Below are 18,692 nucleotides of genomic sequence, written 5' to 3'. Positions count from 1 at the left end.
AGAGCTGTCAGAATATTCTGATGACTACCGATAAAGGCGTGACAGGCACAGGGGTGGGTGAGAGAGCCAGATAGAGACGGAGAGATGTTAGCAGAGGGGGAGACAGATCACAAACCGAATCAAGAAGATGACAGATTATTTAATGAAGAACTGACTGGCTGGAAGGAAAGAAAACCAATTAGAAGACACAACAGAAGTGCAGCGAGAGGGAGAAAGAGATGGAAAGAAAGGAACGAGGAGGAAGATTGATGAATATTGGATAGAGACGGATCAAGACAACGATTGAGCGGATTACTGAGAACAGTGGTTAGAGATAAGCGGTGAGATAGAGAAATATGAATGCAGATAAAGAGCAACACCACAGGCAGAGGTAGAGATGTGCAGATAGACAAAACTGACGCAGACAGGAGAGGAGAAGAAATGATGGATGCATAGAATGATTTGTAAGAAGAGGGATTTCAGACAGGAGAAATGGATGGATTTGACTGTTGTGCATATGCGAGAGAGGTGGGCAGGGATTCAAAAGAATTGAAAGATGAGGAAAACATCTTTCAAGGATGGAGAAGAGCTTAAAGAAACTTGAAGACATTTTGCCAGAGATTACTATGCTAAGAAGCTAGTTTTTTTGGCTGGAGAATAATGCTATAACTTACCAAAATTAACTGGCACAGCTGCAAAAATTTCTTACGAAATGCAGCAATAACATTCAAATCTGAAAGGGAACACACATAATGGAAAACCCGAGGATTAAGTGTGTGAAATTGTAGGTTTGCCTCAGCACGCATCTGTGCATGTGTGCATCTGGACGATATCCAAACGGTGTCGGAGTATTTTGAAAATCTCATCACTTGTGGTTTTTGTCTCGTTCTGTCTCTCTTGAATGTTTAATGGAAGAAAGAGAACAAAGTGCTGGGAACCTTCATCTACAGCTGCCTGAAGCACCTTGTTTTTCAGTTTCCCATCATTTTTCAAGGTTTTGTTGATCCTCCTCCCACTCCTCACCTCTTCTCGTTTCTGTTTTAGTCAATGTATTTAATCACGTACATTTTGCAAGTTGGTCTTAGTTCTTTAACCTCTTCTGTTCATTCACTCTCTCCCTTTATTTTACCAGCAGATGTCCACTCCACCAATCATTCACCCTCTTCTAGGAAAGGTCCATTTCGAGCAGTTTTAAATACTTAGAGATCAATGCAGAAAGTGCCTTGTATGTGTGTGTGTGTGTGTGTGTGTGTGTTCTTGTACTTGCCACATACTGAGGACCGGCGTAAGTTTTTAACCAACATAGTGAGGTCTTTTTTGGGAAGTGAGGACATTTTGGCCGGTCCTCACTTTGTTTCCACTTAAATCGCCTCCTAAGGCTATATAGATACTGTTCTCTTTTTTTCTCAAAAGTCCCAACTTGAGCACCAGAATGAGTTTTGGACACTCTAGGACGCACCAGATTTTCACACACTTTTTGCTCGCTAGCGCCCCCAGTGCATTGGTCTGGTATTACACCCAAATTATCATGAAAGAGTAAAGCTTGTACTGCTGTGTTGTGATCAGAGGCATAACCAGAAATGTAATGGATAGTTTTGCCATGTGAAATTAATTAATTTAAGTAATTACATTAGGGTGATTTTTTTTCTGTCCCTGAGGTTTGAATAACTTTAAAAATGTGAAAATTTCACAATAAAGTTATAATTTACTCAAAAATATCTTTTTCTTTGGCCCCCTATCTTAAAATGCCTGATTTTATTAAGTTTTGAGATAATATTGAGAGAATAAGGGTAAAATTGTCTAAATGGTGTAACCATAAAAATGCAGCACCAATAATATAAGTTGTCGAAAAATGTGTAATAATGTTCTAAACAGCCTCTGAAATACATTGGCATAATTTTAAACAAGTATTTTTTAAGGTCAATACTGTAGATACAGGCCAGAAGTCAGGACTGTAGATACAGGTCAGAGGTCAGTACTGTAGATACATGTCACAGGTCAGAGGTCAGTACTTTAGATACAGGTCAGAGGTCAGTACTGTAGATACAGGTCAGATGTCAGTACTGTAGATACATGTCACAGGTCAGAGGTCAGTACTGTAGATACAGGTCAGAGGTCAGTACTGTAGATACAGGTCAGATGTCAGTACTGTAGATACATGTCAGAGGTCAGAGGTCAGTACTGTAGATAGAGGTCAGAGGTCAGTACTGTAGATAGAAGTCAGAGGTCAGTACTGTAGATACAGGTCAGAAGTCAGGACTGTAGATACAGGTCAGAAGTCAGTACTGTAGATAGAGGTCAGAGGTCAGTACTGTAGATACAGGTCAGAAGTCAGTACTGTAGATACATGTCAGAGGCCAGAGGTCAGTACTGTAGATACATGTCAGAGGCCAGAGGTCAGTACTGTAGATACAGGTCAGAGGTCAGTACTGTAGATACAGGTCAGAAGTCAGTACTGTAGATACATGTCAGAGGCCAGAGGTCAGTACTGTAGATACATGTCAGAGGCCAGAGGTCAGTACTGTAGATAGAAGTCAGAGGTCAGTACTGTAGATACAGGTCAGAAGTCAGTACTGTAGATAGAAGTCAGAGGTCAGTACTGTAGATACAGGTCAGAAGTCAGTACTGTAGATACAGGTCAGAAGTCAGTACTGTAGATACATGTCAGAGGTCAGAGGTCAGTACTGTAGATACATGTCACAGGTCAGAGGTCAGTACTGTAGATACAGGTCAGAAGTCAGTACTGTAGATACAGGTCAGAAGTCAGTACTGTATATACAGGTCAGAGGTCAGTACTGTAGATACAGGTCAGAAGTCAGTACTGTAGATAGAGGTCAGAGGTCAGAGGTCAGTACTGTAGATAGAGGTCAGAGGTCAGTACTGTAGATACAGGTCAGAAGTCAGTACTGTAGATAGAGGTCAGAGGTCAGTACTGTAGAAACAGGTCAGAAGTCAGTACTGTAGATACATGTCAGAGGCCAGAGGTCAGTACTGTAGATACATGTCAGAGGTCAGAGGTCAGTACTATAGATAGAAGTCAGAAGTCAGGACTGTAGATACAGGTCAGAGGTCAGTACTGTAGATAGAAGTCAGAGGTCAGTACTGTAGATACAGGTCAGAGGTCAGTACTGTAGATACAGGTCAGAAGTCAGTACTGTAGATACATGTCAGAGGTCAGAAGTCAGTACTGTAGATGCATGTCAGAGGTCAGAGGTCAGTACTGTAGATACAGGTCAGAGGTCAGTACTGTAGATACAGGTCAGAACAGTTAAAGATACACAAATATACATGTAAACAGTATCAATTTAGATTTTTTTTATAACTGATATGTATGGAAAGGAACTTGATGGCACAAAATAAACAGTCAGTTTCACAGTTCTGAATATTTGGGGGAATGCACATGGGGAATCATGTCTGCCAAGTCAAAATTCTGTTTTAGTACCATGATTGATCATTGAGTGATGACTGTAGATAGAAGTCAGAGGTCAGTACTGTAGGTACAGGTCAGAGGTCAGTACTGTAGATACAGGTCAGAAGTCAGTACTGTAGATACATGTCAGAGGTCAGAGGTCAGTACTGTAGATAGAAGTCAGAGGTCAGTACTGTAGAAACAGGTCAGAAGTCAGGACTGTAGATACATGTCAGAAGTCAGTACTGTAGATACATGTCAGAGGTCAGAGGTCAGTACTGTAGATACATGTCAGAAGTCAGGACTGTAGATACATGTCAGAAGTCAGTACTGTAGATACAGGTCAGAGGTCAGTACTGTAGATACATGTCAGAGGTCAGGTCAGAGGTCAGTACTGTAGTTACAGGTCAGAGGTCAGTACTGTAGATACATGTCACAGGTCAGAGGTCAGTACTGTAGATACAGGTCAGAGGTCAGTACTGTAGATACAGGTCAGAAGTCAGTACTGTAGATACATGTCAGAGGTCAGAAGTCAGTACTGTAGATGCATGTCAGAGGTCAGAGGTCAGTACTGTAGATACAGGTCAGAGGTCAGTACTGTAGATACAGGTCAGAAGTCAGTACTGTAGATACATGTCAGAGGTCAGAAGTCAGTACTGTAGATACAGGTCAGAGGTCAGTACTGTAGTTACAGGTCAGAGGTCAGTACTGTGGATACAGGTCAGAGGTCAGTACTGTAGATACAGGTCAGAACAGTTAAAGTGTTAAAAAGTGGAAGCAGTACAGAGAGAAGAAAAGGGTGCTTGCTGAAGTTTTGAACCTTACTCCTCCCTCACTGAATTCAACAGCAGATGAGCAGCTTAATGGCCCTTCAGAGCCCATAGTGGATGTTGCTGATCATGACTATGCGCAGCCAAGTTTAGAGAGACCACAGGCATCCTCAACTCCTGTGAGGGCAGTGCAGAAAAGTACCAGAAAACAGAGAGCACTGCTGAAGGAAAGGGGAAAGCTAAGGTTTGAGCTCATCAAAATAAGGAAGGAACTTAAGAGTGAAAGAATGAAGGCAAAAAAGCTGCAATGGAAAGTTGATAAGCTCAAAGAAAAGAAAGGAAAGGAAGTAAGTGTGAGATACAAAAATTGCAGAGGAGAAAAAGGAGAGGGTTGTCAGCTTTCTCTGTAGAGACGAGAATAGCCGCATGCTGTCGGGTAAGAAAGACACAATTACAAAAAATAAAACACCAAAGAAGAGTACTTCTTCATTCTCTGAAAGACCTCCACTCCAACTACAATACAACTGCCCTGAAACACCATGCAGTCTCCTATCGACAGTTCCTCAGATACTGCCCTTTTTATGTTAAAAATGTTAAAAATCTTTAGGGTGTACATCACATTTATTAAAATACCTAAATCATTACACCTAAATCAAGTTACTATGAATATGATTTTAGCAGTCTACTACACTGTAAAAATGAAATTTAAAATGTTATTTAAAACTGACCCAAGAATAGAGAGAAAACATTAATGTCTACGGCAGAAATAAGATATTTTAAATATACTTTGAGATGATATTTCATAATAAATAACTTATTTTCATCAGTACACTTGCATAACTTCTAGGAGGGTGAATTATTTAATACTTGTCATGCTTTTGTGGTTACACCATTTCAATTCAATTCAATTTTATTTATATAGCGTCAATAACAATACAAATTGTCTCTGAATGTTAGCGTCTCAAGACGCTTTACAAAAACCCGGCCTGAAACCCCCAGAGCAAGCCTGAAGGCAACGGTGGCAAGAAAAATCTCCCTTTTAACAGGAAGAAACCTTGAGCAGAACCCAGCTCATATGGAGGGACCCATCTGCCTAAGGCCAGCCGGGTACAGACAGAAGAAAGAGAGAAGAGAACAGCAAAGAGAGAGGAGAAGAGAACAGCAAGATAAACATACATCTGTCATAGATACACATATCTGATTAAAGCGTACATGTGGAATCTTATGATACAAACTGATGATGTTACATGACAGGTTGAAAATGTAAGAGGAATCATAGGCAGGTTGGAGAATTGACAATTTAATGGCACTGTGATTCTTTAATTGGTTAAAAATGTTAGAAATGTCATATAAAATACTATGACACCAACAGAAATGCAAACTATACATTTAAACAAACATCTAACATGTTGTTTTAACAAGTTTAAAGCATATTTTTGATTTGGACATACATACAAATACTTATTTGTCACTGACCCATTTATAGCTGAGAAGTAAAACAGAAAAAAAAGATTATATTTATATTCATATTTATGAATATACAAAAAATGTGTATGAGTGTTTTTTGAGTACGCACTTTGTTTTAATTCAGTTGACTTTATCTAGTTGTTTGAACTATGTGAAAATATATTAATGTTTTAGGGTCAACCTTCTTCAGAAAGGCAGAATACTGAAAGGGTTAACAGAGTTTTAGAGAGGTGCTGCAGAAGCAGAAGCAGACTGGGGGGCCTCCGCTAATTAACGACCCATCAACAGCAGCCAATCAGAGCGCTCCGTGCGCCAGGTGAAGAGTTCGCTGGCAGAGAGGGTGCAGCTGCATGTAGGCATGATACAGAGGCATGGATGGAGAGATTTAAAAGGCGTTTAGACATTTTAAGGACTCACCACAAGAAATGTGAGGCGAGGCACTCGACATACACCATTGCTCAGGTAAGAAATGTTCTGCTCACATTAATAATAATGCAACATGCTATATATAAATGCTGCATGCTATATATAAATGCTACATGCTATATATAAATGCTACAGGCTATATTTCACTTTTGCTGATGCTGTTTTATTATTTATTTTAGGTTTATGCTTTACTAACTGTTATGGACGGGCAAAAACACATTCAGAGACAATGCAAATGTGATTAGAAAGTTTTAGAAAGTTAGAAATCCAAATTGCATGTATTCCCTAAGGTTTGGTATAGGGGTGGAGAAAATGAGTCAGTTATTTAACTAGGGATGTAACGGTTACTGGTATTACGGTAAAATTACTGTTTATGTTTAAATTAATCTCATTATCACAGTGGATTATCAGGATATGTAATAACAGCCTCATCGAAGTCTCTGAGTCTCTCGACTCATGGTGAAGGCGTTGCATGAATGCACTACACATGATAACAGCAGTGTATGAAGTGAGATGTAAACATAAACAACAGATCACTTTGCATTTCTGAGGTTGATGTGCTGTTCAACATTACAATCTCTTGTAGAACAAATGTGTTTGGTCTTGAAACGATATTAAAACTGTTACATTTAATTTGGTGATGCCTGCATAAACTCTGCATAAACAGAAAAAATGCCCCCTGTTGCACTGTGAAAAACTTTTAGATTTGTGGGGATGATGCTACTCTGCATTTAACAGTTGATTCCATTTTCATTTCACATTGCTTAAATTGTAGTGTCCTATCATTATAACCATTGGTCCAACAATGTAGTAATGAAGAAAATAAACCAATCTGATGCAAAGGTATTTTACTTAAAACTGTATTATATTTCACTGATACCTAGACCTGCCATCTACGCCATACCATGTGTAAATAATAGAAAATATTTAAATAGGATAGGATTAAATAGGATACTATGAAGTCCTATTGCTTATAGGACTTCATAGTATCCTATTTAATTTAATGACAATATTGTTTAATTTAATTTACAATATTGTGGTTACAGCTATTCAGTAACACCGTAGGCTGATTTAATTGATCTCCTGGTTTATGATCACATCAGAATAGATTATTAAATCACTCCTATACTGTGATCAACCAGCTCTGTCCTATCCTGGTTGCAGTGTTGCTAACATGCTTGCATGAGTGACAGCCAGCGACTGTCTTTACACTATGACACACACTGGGCTGGGTACTTATGAGGTGTTGATGATGTAGCAGTAATTAACATGATGATCTCAGAAAAATTAAATAATTGTGTGTTAGTTTTTACTGTTTTAAAGGCAATATTTCAGCAGGCCTGTGGGTCATTTATATTAATTCCTCTGAGTGAATAATATGTTTTTCTCTAATTTTCCTTTCCATCTGTTCTCCAAGATGGATTTGCCTTTTGAGAGGGACTCAAGTACCCTCAGTGGATCCATCAGTGACCAGCCCACCTCAACACATAACCATGATGGGCTCCTTGTAGAAGGAGCCAGTTGCCAGTCTGTGTCTGCTGGACCAGACTCATTAACCACAGATCATGAGATTCCCCCTCTGAAAGCTGGAACTTCAAAGTCAGAGTCGTCTGAAAAGTTGTTATCCTTCCACTATGGATCTGACAAACACTCATCCTCATCAAATGCACAAGATGAAGATGAAGACTTATTCAGTAACAGTGGATCTGGTGAAGAATACCAGCCCTCATCAACACCATCAAGCAGTGACAGTGAGGCACTTTCAGAGAAGGAGAAGAAGTCATCCGGGCACAGAATCCCAGAGAAAGATCACTGTCGCCAATCATCTAGTGAACATGAGGAACTAGAAGCTATGGACCTAGGGACCAAAGAAAAGTCACCACATCCACCTGAAAGGAGGAAAGGTGGAAAGAAGCAGCAAGGTACTACTAAACGTGATGACCGTGATACTGATGAGGAAAGTGAACATGATGTGGGTAAGTTCAGGTGTTAACACAAATGTTCTCAGTCTGCGTTCTGTACACAGTTGCAGATATCAGTCCTTTCACACCACTAAAACTTTTATAGAAAAGCAACAACAGACCACTAGAAGACCTCCAGCTAAGAGGAAAAGTGTGAAAAGCTTCAGATAACTGACATGGTGGCCTGGGTAAAAGCTACATTGCACTGGTTCTTAAGAAACGGGACAAACATGTCCAGCAGTTGTATCTGCTAGTAAATTTAAAAATGAGAGTATTTTCAAGTGCAGGTGTTATGAGGGATTAATAATAGAATGTTTTCAACACAACTTCAGTTTCATTTAATTATCATTATATCAAAACTGTGACACGTACTGTTGGTCCAATCATTCATGTGGGGCTACTTATGATGTGCTGCCAACTCCCCAGAACCTAAACCAGTGGGTAGGTGAAGATAATGCCTGTCCACTGTGCACTTGTGTATGAACGCTTAGACATATTCTGACAGGTTGTAAGGTTAGTCTTTCCCAAGGACGTTATACCTGGCGTCACAATCAGGTACTGAAATGTTTAGCAGCTGCAATTGAGGAAAAACCGGTGAATTTAAATTCCATGGCCGTTAACAGAGAGAATAGATGTATTCAGTTTGTACGGGAGGGAGAAAAGGCTAGACTATCAGGCATCAGGCATAACACGGGACAGCTAAGAGTAGGAGGAGCCTGGCAGATGAGAGCGGATTTAAATGGACAACTGGTTATTCCAGCTGAGATGGTTAGCACTCGACTACGGCCAGATCTGCTGTTGTGGTCTGAGCCAGAGAAAGTAGTGTATTTCATAGAGCTGACTGTCCCGTGGGAAGATGGAGTTGAGGAGGCTAATGAGCGAAAAAGAGCTAAGTATGCAGAGTTAGCAGCAGATGCAGAGCAGAATGGATGGAAGGCTTATGTCCGCCCGGTAGAAGTGGGTTGCCGTGGATTTGTGGCAAAGTCGGTGATTGCTCTGCTGAGTGAGCTGGGCATACGGGGAAGGAGCCAGAGGACTGCGGTTAGCAACATGTCCCGGGCAGCAGAGAGAGCGAGCGACTGGTTATGGGTGCGCAGGAAGCATGCTAGCTGGGGAACTAGCTAAGGTAAGGATGGCCGCATGTAGGCCACGGTCGATTTGTTTGTTACGCGATTTGTTTGTTACGTGTTTTCGGCCCGCAGCAACGGGGCGAATCATGGTAGATTTGCTTGTTTGTTACGTGGTTCAGTCTGCATCAACGGGGCGAATCATGGTAGATTTGTTTGTTTGGCTCGTGGTTCAGTCTGCATCAACGGGGCGAATCATGGTAGATTTGTTTGTTTGGCTCGTGGTTATTAGCTACTATATTAGCTGTTGATAGACATCGAATGGTGAGGGAAACAGGGTTGTGCAGTGGCGGTGTGGAGGGGGGAGACTCCAGGACGCTGGAAGTCACTGTTAAGCCTTCTCGAGGTGTGTTGGGCCTAACTTAACGAAACATCGGTGAAGGGAGGTGCCCACTTGAAAACCCCAATGACATGCTGCATACTGCTGTTGTCTTCTTGTTACGTGGTAGCTATGGTTAGCTGCTGAGCGGGCCATACAAGCCAGCAGCGTTTAGTTAGTTTATGTTTTACAATGTCTGAACTATGCTGCTCAATGGGCTTACAAGCCAGCAGCTTTTACTTAGTTTATGTAGATTATAGGTTAATTGTCATATTATATGACCATAGGTTTGGTAGGGTCTCTTAGCTGAACAGGGCCTCTAAATGTGTTTTGCCTGGGATTTTGGCACAAGGGATTATAACATTTTATCCTGTGTATTACTGAATGCAATAACATGGATTAAAATGTTTTCTTTAATTATTAAAATGGTCTAGTTTTGTCAAAAGAAACATTTTTATTATACTTAAGTAGCCTAGTACATGGTAGATGCATACATCTAGTTTCATTTTGCTTAGCATACAGTTTTACTTTCTCAAAATTGCAACCTGTTTTGTCCCACTTCTCAAGAATCAGTGATTTACTTTTGCCTAAATCATTGAATTACATTACTGTATTAGTCTCTTTTGTGTCCCATAATTCCACACAAGTAGGGTGGATTAGTGTAATATGGGACACTTTTTGCAATTCTGACTTGTGTACCATATTTATATATGATGTCAATACAATAGGCTATATCAACAATTAATATATTTTTGAAATCCCCAAAATGTTCTCAATTTTCAAGTACTGTACTCAAGGGGAAAATGGCACATATATTTATCTTCCTTGTATCATCTTAATTCAGAATGGATTGTCTAATCTGGGACACTTGTTTTTAATTTAAAATAATTTATTACAAATGTAAAACTTCAGGCAGCAACAATTTAAAAACATGCAATGAGGTCATAAATATAACACTGTATTTAAGAAAAGATACTTTATTTAAAAAAAAAAAAAAAAAAAATAGAATAAGCAGCAATACAGGCCGACAAAAGTTCCCTCTGCTTTGCCATTATAGCCAGTAATACATTGCATTTGCATTGCATCTACTGTAGTACTGTGGTCCCACATTCCATAAGCCACCTGGCACATCTGCTGATTGTGACAGTAAAAATGACAGAACTTAAGAGGAACTAAAATGAAAAATAATATGATCTGAATGAGAGACTACTGTTTCACTTCATTGATATTTTCTTGTCAGATGGAAAGGAGCAGCCCATGATGAACACTCCACCTCCTATCAAGAGGCGAAAAAAAAACTCAACTAAACAAAAACATGAGGATTCAGGTGAGTCCAGGTGACATAAACAAGTCAAGTGTTTTAAATCTGAGTCTTCAGTACTTTAACTATATTAATGTCATTTTTCAGAAGAAGAGGAACAAAGTATCACTACCACAAAATCCTCTGCCAAGAAGGGAAAGAAAACTGCAACTAAAAGAGGGACACCAGGTAAATTTTCTGAAGACTGTACAGTTGCCAGCCACTTGCTGACAAGGCAGAAGTCACTAGGACTGGATGGCTGCATTAAAGGCACTATGTGTTGTGGTACAGGTTAATTTCATAAGTGTTGCTACCTGATTAGTAGGATGTTTGACAGTTTTTTTGTTTGTTTGTTTTGTTTTTTAAATGTTTGTGGTAGTTGCAGGAGTTACTGAACATCATCATTACTTAAGTAAAAGTATTAATAGCATGCTATAAAAATGCTGTTACAAGTCCTTTATTGAAAAAATGTAATTTTTATCAGGAAAAGGAGTAAAAGTTGACCATGCAGAAAAACAAAATCCTCACATTTGTGAAGTTTGATCCATACGATGTATTACCATTATGTTATTATTATTATTCATAACAAAAAGTGATTAATTAAGTCTGACTTCATTACTGCAGTGACAATCTGCTGTGTAAACACTGAAATCTTGTGTACTTCATGTACTACCTGCAAGGATTCAGAAAATATCAAAAAGACACAGTAAGGAAAAGTCATGGACTATATGCCAGTCCTTGCTACAATCCATCTTCTATCCTGATAGCAACACGAATACACAAGGAGTGCTCTTAACAATATCTGTTTTGTCAGTTCTTTTTAATTATCAGATCACTAATTGTAATTTTATTATTACACCTTTTGTTCAGTCAGCAGATCATACCTGTTTCACAGTGTGAGTTCAAGTGAGAAGGAGAGTGCATTGGTGCAGTCATTTTTGATTTCTTGGAGGACTAGCTGATTTGATGGATGTCGTCAGACCATTTCCTGGCTAGAGTTGATACTTTTGGTGTAGCACTAGTGCAAAGGAAACATTAGGGAAGGTTGTAAGTCTCCACAGCTGATGCAGTGGTGTTAGGACACATCCAGTGTGTGGGGCCATGCTTGTGACAGGATGCTCTGAATTTAATATTCTTTGAATAAAAATCTGTCTTGTCTGTTAGCATTTGTTATTGTCCATTTATATGGAACCTTTATTTTCTGATTTTATAGATAAAAAAATCCAAGTTAAGAGACCCTGGACTGACGACGAGAAGAATGCAGTCCAGCGAGGGATGGCAAAATTCATTGCACTGAAGAAGGTGCCAGGAAAGACTGACTGTCTACTATGTATCGGGAAGGAATCTCCAGTCCTTCACACTCGAACATGGAAGGATATTAAATATTTTGTCTATAATGAAATAATTAAAATCAAGAGAAAGCTTAACTTTTAAACAGGACCAATAAATAGGTAATCTCGCCTTATGTTGTGTTTGTGTATTTTGAGAGGGAGAAATTTAATTTAGACAAAGGAAGAAAGGTCTGTTTTTGTTGTTTCGTTTTGTTGTTGTTTCTTCCATAGCTCCACTCTTGTTTAAAGAACACTAGCTGGTCTGTTCGGCTTATAGCTGCTATTTGGTTTGTACTGTTGTTACAAATGACAACTGCAACATTTTTCTTTCCGGTTTTGTTCTTTCCAGGAAGGTGTATGTTTGATCATACAAGAATCACGAAATATTGTTTGCATTAAACATTCAGAAATTCAAATTAATGACTTTATTTATTAAGATGGAATTAGTCGTGTTGGGCTCTACTGTAGTCTGGTGTCTAAAACAATTCCTATTTCACAGTTTGCCAATTACCATTTTAAAAGTAAACAGTTCATTACAGGTCATAATAATTCATATTTGATGATAAATATGACATCCTGTAAACCATTAAATAGGGAAGGGGTATATTTGGGGTATTCTACGTGATATAATATAAAATTATCCTTAAACAAAACAGTGATATACTTTGGGTTAATAAAAACACAAACCGGTCCTCACTGTGATGGTTAAAAACTTTTTCCTGAAACTATGCTTTTTTCAAAATCTGAGCGAATGTATAGCTTAAAGGTGCCACCTAGTGTTCAGAAATACTTCATTTGTGTTGATATGTGGGCTAGAAATGCCGGTCCTCAGTTTGTCGGTTGTTTTGCTTGGTCCTTACTATTCAGCAAGTACAAGAATGTGTGTGTGTGTGTGTGTGTGTGTGTGTGTGTGCGCACAAAGGCCCTGAATGAGCATGTGTATCTGTGCATGTCTGTTAGTGGGTAGTGCGCATTTGTGAGTGGAAGTGAGTTAGTGTGTGTTTGAATTATTTATGAGGCTGAAGTGCTCCTCTGGGAGAAATGCAACGCAACACGCTTCTAATATCTTATTCACAACGTGTCTATCTATGTTTAAAACTTGCATTGCCTAAGGAAGTTTAATGGTTCAGTGTGTAGGCTTCAGGAGATCTATTGGCAGAAATAGAATTTAATTTTCACGGTGGCGGTTTCATTAGTGTGTAATCACCAGAACGTAAGACTTATAGTTTTTTTTTTTATTATTTTCTTTTACCTTAGATTCAGATCTTCTTCTACTGATTTGTTCACGCTGTGAACAAAGAGATGCTGTGTTTGGAGGCAATGTAATGATGCCGCTGCGATATGGGACACAGAGTTCCCAAAACATTTACAGCAGGGAAACAACATCTACAACTTTGGTTCCTATAACCAAATTTCCAATACTGATACCTGGCTTTGGCAGTATTTAGCCAAAAGGGAGCATAGGAGAGCTAACAGAGTCCTTACACTAGCAATATTTCTTCTGTTTTGGTTTTTCCACCTGGGTGGGAAAAATGCAAGAGGGTTACCAGAGCGTGGAAACTAGCAACCAACTGGCAACCAGCTACAAAGCAATGGCCAATGAGTGAGTCAGTTCCATAATAAGACTGTTTAACATTGGTAGTCCTCAAGTAAGGTTTACATAAGAACCCAGGTAGAGAACTCTGATTCGAAAGGAGGCATGGATTAAAGGTCGCTAAAGGTTGCTAATATATATATATATATCCAGAATATGTATTTAGCAACATTATTTGAACTGATACAGAAATAATTTCAACTCTCACTTAAGGTGCACTAAACACATGAGCCAGCCAACTTCACTTCAGCACAGTTGTTCATTTCAGAGCAAATTATAGTTTCTGTGACCAATCATGACAAGTTTGTGTGATACTGTGGTACAGAAGAGACATGCGTGTCCACTGTGTGTGTCTATATATCTGTATATGAGTATACTTGGTTCTTTAAGCTATATGTTGTTAACCTCAGGGTCAGGGTAAAGGTAAATCTGAAGGGCCATGATAAGGTTACTTGCATCAAAACAAAAAATTCTGATTTCTGATGTCAATAACAATGTTTTATTCATCTTTTTTTTTTTCTTTACTAGAACTAATGGATGGTTTTATCTGCATGGGCCTCAAATATTCCTCGAACAAAACAATCTGAAAAGAAAAACTATTTGGAGATTGGAAATCACAAAAATTGCTGACATTACAACAAAATCAATTTATTCTTCAGCCCGGCTTACACTCCAGAAAAAGGTGAGTGATTAAACAGAAACAGATGGCGCTACAAGCGTGACACAAGCTGCATCGAAGCCAGAGTGCGTTCTAAACCATTACTCACGCTTGTGTAAAAAGAAAATCTCTTTGTTTGATTTAGCCTGATTGTGCGTATTTACACATCAACACTGTATGCATGCGCAGGTGAGTATTTGATGTAATGTGCTTTTCATTACCATGGGCTATCATGTGGCTGTGATTAGGTATGATAGGATCTTTGTTTTCTAAACACACAGTTGTATTTGTATGTAAAATAATGTGTATGCGATAAAGGGAGAGTATCTCTAAGTCATGCATAGGTGAACAGCCTGATTGCCTGCTACATGGAGAATGAGCCAGTCATGCATGTTGACTACTGATACAGATGCTGGCCCCCAATGGAGACACAGTGTGTGTGCATATCTGAGTGACATAGAGCAGTAACAGGTTGTTTGTGTACACATACATGAGCACGTATGTTTTTTTGTGTAAGCAGCATGAATGTGCACACATACATATGTATATCCACATGGTTTTTGTAGAATATACAGCACCGTGCAAAAATTGTAGGTTGTTTAAATTCTCATGCATCATGCCGTACCATCAGGGAGGCATCTGATGGGTCCCAAATTCATTCAGCGGCATAATAACACGCCCAAACAAACAGCCAGTCATAAAGAACTATCTCCAGTGACAGGAAGTACAAGGCGAACTGAAACAGATGGTAGGGCCCCCATAGAGCACTGATGTCAACATCATGGAATCATATTGGGATTTAACTGAAACTAACTGAGACAGCCTAAATAAAGAACTCCGGTTACTTTACCAAGATGACTAAAACAAGCAACTTGCCACTCACCTTGAAAAACTATGACTAACACTGAGCTCTGGCTACAGGAGTTTTAAAATCCTACACAAACTTAACATTTAAGATTTTCAAACTAAAAGCCAAACACAGACAACAGGATATTAATACCATGTCAGATGGAGGTAAATGCATCTGCAGGTTGGTTTGCCAAACCCCAATAAAACCGAAAGAAGAAGACGATCTCTGTGTGAGAGAAAAATAAAAGCTGTCTACTTTTCAGCAAAAACTGGAGACAATATTTGATCAGCAGTAGTATGGTAGCTAGCATTAGCCTCAAGGGTAAAAATGTGAACCTTTGCTTGATAACATCCATCCACGTCCACCTAGACTCGTATCTCTCAATGGCTACCGAGAAGGTACTGACACAATCGTCCAGATTTCGAATCAAAATATCAAACATGTCTGGTATTAACTGGGACATCCCAGATAGTTCTGCAAGAGGTTTTCCTGTAGTCTGTAAGTGTATTTTTGTTCAAAATGTCTTTCTTTGTGCCATTTGTGCTATACACTTCCACTCACTCATTAATATGGGGCAAACCTTTGTACAGAGCATCAGCAACGGAAGACAATCTATAGTCTGTAGTATTAGTATTAGAAAAATGTAAATATTGCACATTTTATGACCTCAATTGAAATAAAAACTAGTCATTTGATATATCCACTCTTCACTGTTAGTACCTGAAACACTGGCGCATATGCACTGTATGTGAGTGTGCTTATATTTGTTTTGCAATGGAATGTAAAATGAAGACGTGCCCAGCTTGACTAAGTGGTTATCCTGAAGCCTAACTAAACAAGCGAATCATGCATGTGTAGAGACTTCTCCTTAGGGAGTGTTTATGTGCGTGTGTTAGGTATGATGCACGTATGTGTCGCTGGTGCATGAACATGAATATGAATGACTAAATTCATGTCAGCATGGTGCAGTGTGGCATTTCATCTATTATCATATATTTTTATTCAGCAGTGGAAGGTAACCTCAGCGGGGACACTGTCTCCACTTCAGGGCAACAGGCACGTCGCAGCTGTTGTAGCTGTACAGTGGAGCAACTCAGCAGTGCTTGACTGCAATTGCGAGAACATTTACAAGTGGGGACACAAATGTACTTTTGACTCAATGTGTAGAATGTGTAGATGCAACGTGTGGGATTCAGTGTCAATGTAGAAGCCAAATGACAGGAACTGCAGTTCCACAAATGGCCACTTGAGGCTTGGTTCAAACGTAAATCAATTCCCATAGAACTTCCACGTCAAAATATTGAACTTTACAGCAGGAATTAACGTGTTTGCAACCTGTTCACACCTAAGTTTTCCATTCATGACAACTGTGTCGAGGATGATTTTTCTTTTTTTAATGGAACTCACCCATCTAAAATGTATGTGGACTTAAAGTTATGCAAAGTTAAACAAAAACTGATGGCAGGTTGTTACGAAGCCATACGAAGCCCTGTTGAACAGCTTGTAACTTTTTGGGGGGAAAAATACATTCCAAAACATCTCATGTCTCTGAACCCACAGGGGGTCAGAGTTTTCCCTATGCATTCATTCCCTGTTAAAGCAGAACTTCTGGTCAGAACTTTTGCAGAGAAAAGTGTTAAATATTCAGCACTGCAGGTGGAGGATAGTTAAAATTCTATAATTCCATAGCACAGACTCTTTTATCTTTATCAGAGGACGTGCAGTGTTTTTAACGCTAACTTGGCTGTCCCTCTGACTGTCAGTCTGTCTGTTATCTCTCTATCTGCAAGTAGACTTAATCCGGGCCTGAACTAATATTATGCATCCCATTTAATATGTGATCTTGTGAAAGTAATGCATAATGTTCGGAGCAGGCATGTAATGCGGACTACATATAGCGAACTCTGCCAGTAAAGTTGTTTCTGGGCTTTTCTCTTTATCTCTATGTCAGCTACAGAATCTCTTTATGCTAAATCTATATTATGCATGCAGAGAGAGCGCCTAAACAGCGGTCTCCGTGGTAACCCAAAACACATCCATCATCATCACCATGACAACCAGGGATAGAGATGTCAATCAGCGTTGTCCCAAGGGAACCTGGGAAAAGCCTATACGCGCACATCTGCAGATCCGAGCACACCTGCACGCACGTGAACCAAATGCAGTCAAAATGATGCACACACATTTGCAAAGCAGTTAAACAGACACACAGTAACTTTGTTGTCTAGGGTATTTAGGATATTTGATCAGCTGTGAGATTATGCACAACTTCATGCACATAAAAAATAGATCCATCAAAAACTGGTGCACACAGACCGTTTGCAACTAGAAGGCTTTTGAGCAGATGGCTAACAGAAGATAAAGGTAGGGATTACATAATTTTAAAAGTGTCATTTCCTTTTAAGCTAATGTTGGTAACATCAGACAACTTTCCTTGTGTCCAAATTGTTTATCAAGTCAGGTTTAATTACACTGGCTCGTAAAAGAATAAAATGACGGTGTCTGCCTTCAGCCCTGCTGCGCTGCTGATTTGTGACATACTACAAATAAAACGCCGACAAAAGCAAAAGTTGTGCACTGAATCTCCACAACTAACTTGCTCTCACTCACCGTTTTTCTCTCTGGAGGGGAAGAGTAATAAAGTTTTCCCCCGTTCTCCGCTTCCTCTTTGTTTCCCATAGACATGTCCTGGCCATAACCTTTCCCCCTGCCCCCCTTCGCCCCTCTTCCGCTCACTCCCATCTCTACAGTATCTCAGTCGTGCTTTCTCACCATCCCTCCTTCTCTCTCAGATTAAACTGTCTATCCTGCTGTCCCCCTTGAAATCCCCTGTTACACACCACCTCAGGCTGTGTGCACGCATGTGTGTGTGTGTGTGTGTGTGTGTGTGTGTATGAGCCAGACACGCTAGCTGAGCATTAACCTGTCAAAGTATCAAGAGACAGCAAGGGGGGGAGAAAAAAGAAAAAGAAATAGAAGGAGTGACGGAGACAAAGAGAACAGTAGATGAAGTTGGGTCAGCAGATCTAAAACTCTACATGTTGCTGGGTAGTGGAGGTGGTTCTGTTGCCATGGTAACGTTTCCTCTACTGTATCTATAACACAAATATACAGTCTTTCTGTAATACACGGTTGCTATTAAAGTGTGTTTGTGCAGACACAGACATGTGAAATATAATGCATGTCCAATAATTGATCCTGACGAAGGCCACGACCTGAAACGTGTCGGTCAAATAAAGTTGTTCTATTTACTACAGGGGCTGCTGGAGTCTTGATCTTTCTCCAGTAATTACTAATAACAAGAGTAGGTTTGGTAGTACGTCACCTCCACTTAGGTAACATATATAATATGGAAACAGCGATGACACCAAGTACAATTGGCATGGCGCTGTGACATGTTGATTGTTGGGCTGTTTGTCGCCTTAATATTGCATGACTAGTAATTGTTTTAAGTCTGTGTGTCTTCAGAGGGCTAAATGTGTTTTGTTAGCCTGGTTTAAC

General features: G+C 39.5%; 2 protein-coding genes across 2 annotated transcripts in view; one reads left to right on the top strand and one right to left on the bottom strand.

Moving 5' to 3' along the window:
• The window catches only part of csmd3b (CUB and Sushi multiple domains 3b), a gene marked incomplete at its 5' end in the record, with an annotated part of 336,937 nt that overhangs the window by 168,835 nt on the left and 149,410 nt on the right, over positions 1–18,692 (bottom strand). The gene's annotated exons all lie outside the window — the stretch shown is intronic.
• Positions 7,129–12,373, top strand: LOC311501556 (uncharacterized protein). The gene is made up of 4 exons (XM_084563442.1): positions 7,129–8,027; positions 10,699–10,785; positions 10,867–10,947; positions 11,972–12,373. Exons 1-4 carry the CDS (start codon positions 7,430–7,432, stop codon positions 12,190–12,192), a joined length of 987 nt encoding a protein of 328 aa, XP_084419568.1. The 5' UTR covers positions 7,129–7,429; the 3' UTR covers positions 12,193–12,373.

The sequence above is a fragment of the Chelon labrosus genome, assembly GCF_963514085.1.
Source record: "Chelon labrosus genome assembly, chromosome: 16".
NCBI lineage: Eukaryota > Metazoa > Chordata > Actinopteri > Mugiliformes > Mugilidae > Chelon > Chelon labrosus.
This window is presented reverse-complemented; position numbering and strand designations above follow the sequence as displayed.